The sequence below is a fragment of the Anneissia japonica genome, unplaced genomic scaffold (assembly GCF_011630105.1).
Source record: "Anneissia japonica isolate Jap-2015-1 unplaced genomic scaffold, ASM1163010v1 scaffold288227_len51653_cov153, whole genome shotgun sequence".
Lineage (NCBI taxonomy): Eukaryota > Metazoa > Echinodermata > Crinoidea > Comatulida > Comatulidae > Anneissia > Anneissia japonica.
Genome location: NW_022752531.1, coordinates 32314 through 41762, shown reverse-complemented (window position 1 = coordinate 41762; position 9449 = coordinate 32314). Strand labels below are relative to the sequence as shown.

The 9449-nt window shown below is 32.2% G+C and overlaps 1 protein-coding gene across 1 annotated transcript in view; it reads left to right on the top strand.

The window, feature by feature from the left end:
- The window catches only part of LOC117122341, a gene marked incomplete at its 3' end in the record, with an annotated part of 46222 nt that overhangs the window by 4619 nt on the left and 32154 nt on the right, over window positions 1-9449 (top strand). Inside the window, exons 3-13 of the mRNA XM_033267903.1 lie at window positions 2239-2358; window positions 2914-3084; window positions 3624-3797; window positions 4672-4785; window positions 5386-5508; window positions 5882-6027; window positions 6753-6920; window positions 7111-7257; window positions 7799-8246; window positions 8755-8937; window positions 9261-9380. Coding sequence (XP_033123794.1) covers window positions 2239-2358; window positions 2914-3084; window positions 3624-3797; window positions 4672-4785; window positions 5386-5508; window positions 5882-6027; window positions 6753-6920; window positions 7111-7257; window positions 7799-8246; window positions 8755-8937; window positions 9261-9380 — 1914 coding nt within the window. The remainder of the gene's footprint in view (window positions 1-2238; window positions 2359-2913; window positions 3085-3623; window positions 3798-4671; window positions 4786-5385; window positions 5509-5881; window positions 6028-6752; window positions 6921-7110; window positions 7258-7798; window positions 8247-8754; window positions 8938-9260; window positions 9381-9449) is intronic.

Genomic DNA, 9449 nt, shown 5'->3' with positions numbered 1-9449 from the left:
TGTACACGATTTTAATTTTCATTCCTTGGTACTTTATTTTTGAATAAGATGCTCCACTTGGCCTCGTTTTGGCTACAATAGTTTAATAATTTGTTATTACCATTACTCATTATCAATAATGAAATAACAGTCAGTCAGAGGCTTATTAATATGTAATAATATGTATACTAAGCCTGAAGGTGGCGCTTTACTACGACGGCCATCTTGGATGGTACACATACATAACTCTGCATTGCTGCGCCATCTTGTCAGCACTCTAGTTGTTTAATAGCTTTATGGTAAAAAACGATACTCCCTACGCAGCCAGAGCCATAGCTTGTAGGTACTTTTTATTACCCAGTACTCCCACCGCGCACGGTCTGTTTGTCTGTTTATCTGTTCTCCACAAGACACAGTCACTTTTGTTTTCTGCTTACTGAGTTCATAGCGGGCGTACTTCGATCGTGCTGTACTATGGTAAAAATATAGAGCTATTGAACAACTAGAATGCTGACAAGATGGCGAAGCAATGCAGAGAGTTATGTATGTGTACCATCCAAGATGGCCGTAGTAGTAAAGCGCCACCTTCAGGCTTAGTTTACATATTATTACCATAAATAAGCCCTATGACTGACTATTATTTCATTAATGATAATGAGTAATGGTAATAACAAATTATTAAACTATCGTAGCCAAAACGAGGCCAAGTGGAGCATCTTATTCAAAAATAAAGTACCAAGGAATGAAAATTGAAATCATGTACATTAAACCCATGCACCCCAACGCTCGAGTTTCAAACATACGGGTAACTAGCTATACTGAACTTTTTGTGTAAATTGAGGGCGCAATTGCAAATGATGGTGTTTAGGTGAAATTTGATTGGCTAAATCTATGGCAGCCATCTTGGATGGTACACACACACAGCTCTGCGTATTTCGAACATCGAATACATTGCAGTTAGCGCTCTAGTATTCTTATTATATCTCTATGGGTAAAAAAGTACTTACAATCGTCAGTGGGCGTCCTACGCAGGTGTGACGTTTTTGCGAACGGGAGTACGCTCTCTTGTTCTATTTATACTCTTTGATATAATATAAAAAAGCCAACAACAACTTAATTCAGTAAACAAAATAAAGAGGAAGGAATGCAGATGAAAGCTCTATAAGCCCTAAGCCTTGTTTTCGTAGAGGTCCCCAACAAAGACTACAGAAACAAGAACAAAAAAAGAAAGCAAACAATTACACATTCAAACAAAATTTAGCAAACCTAAACTAAAATCAAACCTAAATAAGCAAAATACAGTACAGCAAGATTCAAAAGAAAAAGACAAATCAAAGCCAGAAATCACTGGATACCCAAACAATTAAGAAGCATTTTTTTATATTACAATTAAAGTTTAACAGCTTATTTGGGGTTTTAACCTTGTTGAACAAATTATTCCAGAAAATGATAGAATTATATAAAAAAAGATCTTCTAAAAAGCACATTATTAATTGGAACAATAAGGTTAAGATTCTTACCCCTAGTATAATATGAATGGCTAAGTTTTGTAAAGTTATCCTTCAAATATTTTGGGATATATTGAAATTAAAATTTTGATAAGTTAAACTTAAAGTGAGTTGTTTGGCCCTCCCCTCAATATTTAACAAACCAAGCGACTTGAAGCAGGTATCAGTTAAATGAAAGAAAATAATAAGATAAAACGAATAATTTGTTCTGGGCACGTTGCAATCTTAACCTATTAGAATTAGAAGTCCCCAGCACTAACTTGTGATAGCATAATCAATAATAATAATGCGCTCATACATACATACACCCCTACACACATATATACATACATATACACACACACATACATATCCCTGGTATGCGCATGTGCCAGATTTAGCACGCATAGCAATTCAGTCTGGTCAGCGAAAACAAATTATAAAAATATTTAAAAAACTAAGTAATAATTATTTAATTAATACATTTTTTTTCCAAAACCCAACACGGGGCCATGTGAAATAATAACTTTTAGTGGAAAATAACTCGTGTATAATTATTATCCCTGGTCTCACTGGCCAAGTAACTTTTAATACTTTATGGATTTGGAGCAACACTCTGTGGTACATTGACGTAAGCTCCTTGATGGCATGTCTCAATTTTATTTTGTAATTTCACTACACTACAGTATAAGGACACAACATTCGTTATAAAATGCTTAGGTTAACAAACAGTGTGTGTTGTAATATTGATTAAAGCTGCTTTTATTTCTAGTTTGCAAGGAAGATGAACATCGATGTAGCAACGGAAAATGCATACCAAAGGATTTCCTGTGTGACGGTTACAATAATGATTGTATCAACAATGAAGATGAAGAACTCGAAGAATGTTCTGGTTTGTAATGCAATGTTTGTAACTCAATTCAACGACAACTACTACTAGTAGTGCTGCTGCCGCCACCGCCGCTGTCTCCGGGGCCGCCCCACCGGCGCCGCTGCCACCAATGCCGCCACCACTACAACCACAACTACTACTATACTGCTACTGCTGCTGCTGCTACTTCTGCTGCTGTCACGGCTACAGTATTGCTGCCACTGCTATTACTACTGCTACGGCCACTCCTGCTGCTATCACTAATACTGCCGCTGATAGTAATACTTTAAGACTACTACTATTACTAATATATTAGGAGGATTATTTTACTACTATGTAATTCTACTTCCATAGTTTGTCATTAATTAACTCATTTCTATTGTCTTTAAATATTGCTTTATAGTTTTTGATAAGACCATTATTTGTACTATTATCGGTATTTATTGTTGTTTCTAAATATTAGTTTTAAAAACATTTAAAAAATATATATATAAAAAAAAAACAAATGTTGCCTTATAATTATATTGACATTTAACTACATCATATAATTTTTAATTTTTGACAAAATTTGAATAGCTGTATGTGGCATCCCGGATTCCGAGAACAGTTACTTCGAACCATTTAAATATAGATATAAATCAGGAGAGAACGTAACATACACGTGTTACCCAGGCTACACACTATTTGGCGACAAGACGAATACATGTAATGAGACAAAATGGACAAATGATCCCCCAAAATGTCATAGTAAGTTTAATATTTATTCAAATCTCGATATGATAAAAAAAAAATATGACAAGACAGCTGATAGATAAAGATAAAGGTAAAGGTTAAGATGTTGCGGCGTTTTTTTTTATAGGAAATATTTCTTGTTTAAGAATAAATTCGGATTTTACCACTGGGATTATTTTTTTTAGGAGTTAATACAAGAATTATACGCTGTTGCTTTTACAACATGAGTAGTACTAAAATGATAAAAGTATGTACTATACTATTAAAATATACTACAGACATTATGTGTTTATAGCCTTAACAGAAAAATTCTGTATCACTGGTTTCCAAACCTGGGGTCAGGACGCCATATGGGGTCGCCAGCTTTACCAACGGGGCACATCCCTGACAGTTGCGAATGTTGGCTTACATTAACTAAGGCCATGTTTGCCAAACATTGTTTTAGGAATAGGCCTAGTGACGTCAGTGAATAAATACCTAACGATGGAATGAGAGGCCATGTAGTTAAATAGACCTATTAATAATAATAGTTCACGATCAAATGTCTATTACAGAGGATTGCAAAGAGGTATCGCCGCCATCAAATGGCAATGTTGAGACTACTGATCAAATCAAGCATAACCAGACTGTTTTATTCTCCTGTAATGCTGGGTACGAGCTCGTTGGTAACCAGATACTGAGTTGTCAAGATGGGCACTACAATGGAAGCACCAATCCTACATGCTTAGGTACTTTATCGGCAGATAATAGGCCTATTATCATTTTCATTGATCTTTTGCTGCGGTGCTTTATATTATACTGTTCTCAGACTTAGTTGTATAGAGCGCTATATAAAAACATACATATTATTATTATTATTATTATTATTATTATTATTATTATTATTATTATTATTATTATTATTATTTTTATTTTTATTATTAATATTATTATTTTTATTTTTATTATTAATATTATTATTATTTTATTATTATTAATTATTATTATTATTATTGTTATTATTGTTATTATTATTATTTTTATTATTATTGCATTTAATGCTTGAGGTATGCCACGTAGAGAGTTATGAAAATAATTGTTGTTTTGTTGAGAATATCTTGACGTTTCAATTGAGCTTCAATCGTCTTCCAGAGAATAATATCTGGCAGAGAATCCAGACAGGAAAATAGAATAGTGAAACTTGCTTCTGACTGGTGGAAACTAAACAATAACAGACTACGTGTGAAAAGGCTAATGTAAAAGCCAGTATTCGTGTGGGGCGTGGCTAGAAAGCCAAGACAATATATTTCTTAAATTGGTCTGCAAGTTATACTGTGATTCAATTATTTTGTTATTAAAATTGTTATTATTGTTATTATTATTATTAATATTATTATTGTTGTTGTTTATATTATTATCATTATCATTACTATTAGCTTTATTATAATCATTATTACCATCATCCTTATTTTTATTGTCATTTTTTACTTATATTTATTATTATTATTATTGATATCATTATCAATGTTATTATTATTATTTCTATTATTATTGATAAATTAATATTATAATTAGTATTAATATTATTATTGTTCTTGTTACTATCATTACTATTTATTTCAGATATTAATGAATGTGAATCGAGTCCATGTTTAAATGGAGGTACTTGTAACGATGAAATTGCAAATTTTACGTGTAGGTGTTCTACGCAGTGGAATGGCACCAACTGTGCTACAGGTAAGACAAGCATAAAATAATATGTTTTGTACTGTTGGAGGCTGTGCCAATTTCCGACAACATATTACTTCTTAAATTTGTGTTTTAGCTAATTATATGTTATAAGTTTAACTGTTTCAAGTGATTCAATGAATGTTTTTAAAACAAGGCTCAATGAAGCGTGGTGCAACCTTCCCTTGAATTTTGCACAAGAGTGGCCTCGGTTACGTAGGTAAACCTACTGAAAACGTATAAACAATGTGTCTCGAAGCACATACGTACATTGCAGATTTTCATGCAGACGTATTTTGTTTGTTTTTATCATTAATCTACAATGCATTGCGTGATAAAATCGTCTCCTAAATATGGTTATGCCATTTCTGAGATTCCATTAAATATTTTTATGAAGACGTGCTCACGTCTTATGATCATATGTTTCGACTAAGTGCAATCCAAATAACATATGATACATGCTAAAGTTTAATTTAAAACAATATAATTATTATCTAATATGATCTTTTGAGTACACAGCAACATTTAGAATACAACATATGAATCAAGCCTTGATACTCATGTATTTTTTTTATGGACAATGCAAAAATCTTTTTTTTTACATTCCAGATATTGACGAATGTGCCATGGGAACTGATGAATGTCACGTGTCAGCATCGTGTGAAAATACAAATGGAAGTTATAACTGTAGTTGTGACAAAGGTTATTACGGCGATGGAATCAACTGCTATGGTACAGTAATGATCTTCTGGTGTTTGTAAACTAATCATTTTCTGTTGACCTATTAAGTAAATGTTAACTTAAACCTCTAAAACTATACATTTACCTAACTCAGTAGGCATAAAAAAACAGTGTATATTAGATCCTGAAAAGACGGAGTGGGAGCGGAACAGCATTGCTGATTTTCTAATCTAAAAACACATCCATTGTGGCACTGTATTCCAATCATTTAATGACATTGGTATGCCAAATTATAATATTTAAGAACATGGCTAAATTGTTTAGTGACTTCTATATATAGTGATGGCGTTAGTCAATGTTGTATTTCTGTACATAATTTTAAAGTTATAATAATGGTTACATTGTATTTATTGCCATTTTTCAGAGTATGTATTTTTCGAGTTTGATCAAAATGACAGCTCAAGTTTGCGAGAGAACTATGACAAAAAGAATGATTCTGAGCTAATATCTGCTACTTTTAGGCCACCATTTGGCTTTCCATACGGCAGTAAATTTTATCAAGAAATATATGTAAGTTTGCTTGGTATAGCTAAAAACAATTTAAGTGGAACAAAGACATGACTAATATAATAAAGAAAAATGAGCTAAAATCATACGGTGACAGAGCATTTACCTTTTTTAAAAAAAATTGCTTCCCATTTCATTCAGTTGTTACCATTTACCATTACTTACTATTAAAAGCACATGAGTATTTTTTTTTTATTGATACTTTGCTGTAATTATTTTCTGTTGTTGGTTTCTCTATTCTACTGTTGGTACATGGTCGGTATATAGTTATTCAAAACTTATATCCGAATCTCAAATTTGTATTTCCTTTCTATTGAACTTATCAAGACTTTATTTGGGCCTATGCGATGTACCAATTACATCACATTGCTTATAGTTCTACATCGTATAGTACGATACTATAACAAACGAGGTTATATATTTACCTCTGTCTGTCTGTCTGTCTGTTAGCAAATTTACACAAAAACTATTAACGAATGGGTCATCATAAAATGTAGTTAAATGGTACATAATAATGTAGGAAAGATATGGTTAAAATAATCTAAGAAGACAACGTCAGGGTCACGAAATTTAGTGTTTTACCTCAACAATAAAGAAAATAATGGAATCACACTTTATACACTGCCTGCGTATTGTTCAGTATTCAGAAACAGGTTGGAGGTATGCACTCTGGAGTGAGTGCTCTAGTTTTAATATTGTTTCGTTTTTTGGGTTTTTTTTTTTTTTAGTTCACCGAAAATGGCGTAATCGTATTTTCCGAAGGAAATGCCAACAAAATCGGATTTCCGAATGCTTACGAATCCGGATTTACAGGTGACAGTTCACAAGCAATGATTGTAGCTCCTTTTTGGACCGACGTTGACCTTACTAAGTCATATGGTGATGTGTTCTACCAGGTAACCGATCGGAATCTTTTCATTTCAACTTTAATAAATTTGATGTAATATTCAGCAGGCGAACAGACGCAGATCGATATGCCCTATATTTTAGATATCTTAGATACTACATATTTATTTAACCACCATCTGACTACCAAATAATTCTTGATTACAAAAAAATACACAAAGAGCTTTGTAATTTGCACAGGTTCATGATACATACGACTCGGTAATCAAGGATGCAAACCAAAGGATTTGCACTAATTTCAGTCACTTACAATTTAATGGTACATGGATGTTGGTTGTTACGTGGTATAAGGTTCCTCAATATTCAGCTGAATTTACATATGAACAGGTAAGAACAATGTGCAATCATGTACATTAATGAGAAGGTGAAAATAACAATTAATTTCAATTATTATAATAACTAATTATATTTAAAATTCTTAATCTCTTTTGTAAGGTTCTTCAATTTCATTTTATCTCTCTGATTTTCAATCTTTTTTATTCCAGCTGAGCCCGTCCATCATTTTCGCTCAGAAAATACTATTATTCTTTCTGTTCCTATAATTAAAATGAAAACGTATGGTTAAGGGGCGGGCTGTTTTATTTTGCTTCACCCCTCTTGAATAATCAACTTTTATCTGACAACAAATTGTTCAAACTTGCACGATTAACACATGTTTTATATTTATATATCTTGTACTTTCTTTTATATGTATATAAATATATATATAGTTATTGTTTAATATTACATTTCTGAATTTTTTTGCTCTTATCTAACACAATTTTATAATAATTGAAAAAAATACTTTAATAAAATTAGTTAATCAAAATTAATACAATTTCAATTTTAACATTCATTTGTGTATTGTATTTTTATTTCTATATTCTAGCCTAATACATTTCAAGCAGCATTGATAACAGACGGAATTTATGGAATCATATTCTTTAATTTTGAAGAGACGAGAATGCAGTGGGACACTTCAATCATTATAAATAAGAATCTTATCATTGGTTTTAACCGTGACGATAAGTTCGAAAATATACAGCTAGAAGAGCCATATAAACCTGATATTGTAAATGGAAACACGAACCTTAAAGGAAGGTGGATTTATCGGAGTGAAAACAATACAGATCAGACAGTGAACCCAAAAATGGAATGCTGGGCATGGTACAATAGACAACCAGATCCGATTACTTGGCATAAAAATCTAGGTTCCTGTCCTTGTGGATTCGGTCAAGCAAGTGGAGATTTAAAGTTTTCGCCCAGTAATGACACAGTCAGTTTAAATAATGAACAGTATGAAGATTCGTTAATAGACTCACTGAACAAGCACATGAGTAAGATAATTAACTCAATTTTTCTATTATTATTTTTTTTTTTAATGTTGTTAAAACAACATATTTTCGTATTAGCAAATCTACTCTGTACAGTAGTTGGATTACGCAGCATCCTCGCACGATTGATAATAACTCATTATCTAACATTATCAAAAAGCAAATATTAATGCTGAAAAGTTTATCTATAGTGCTCCTGTGAAATTCTAAGAGATATATGTAGCAGTTGTCGCTACCGGTGTAATAATTTCACTACGAGTAGGTTAACAGGCAGCACATTCTCATCCGTTAGTAGACAGCATGTCTAAACGTCTGTAGGTCAATTTAGGAAAGATATTCAATACTTAATAGGATGGAACGTTAAGAGCATTTTTTGACATCTGCTCTTGGTGCATAAGTGGACACATTTGAATTAGTCACTGTATGTAGAGAGATATGTAGCAATGAAAGAATAATCCATATTATGATGAGTTTTTAAAAATTATTATTCATTTTGACATGATCTATTTAGAAAACGCCATTTGTATGCGCACCACATTGACAAATATTAATGGAGCCGGCTTGCAATGCTGCTACCGAGAAGATTTTTCGTTGATAGAGGGCTTCGATGAGGTCCAAACAAGCAGCTTCATGTTACGTCATCAGTTTCAACCAGCATTTGGTGTGGATAGTGATGAATACGACCGATATTTAAGTAAAATATACGATTTGTGTATTCAATCACAATTTTTATTCCATATAGACTATTTGTATTTTTGAGTCCCCTATCATTATTGTTAGATTTTCCATTAATACGTTTTACGTTCAATACAATCCATCAGTTAGTTCTATTTTACTCTTCGTAATTGTATTCCGAATGATGAATTTGTAGACCAATTTCACAGTATTTCACGTTTGATTACAATGCACTTTACCAATGCTTATACCTAACATTATTAGATAAGTAAAACTTTTAATTTTTACATTTTGTTAATTAATGAATGTATAAATAATTGTATAATATATTGTTTTTAATAGAGGAAGATCTTATCCCACGCTATTACTGTTGTGACGCCTCCCAAGACCAATCTTTTTGCAATATGTACATTGAAAAGCGGCCACTAGGAAAATGTGATGGTTATATTCCACCAAAAACCGGTATTAGTTTCTCCTTATCTGCAGCGTTTATGACGATCGTCAATATATAAACATTATAAATATTATGGA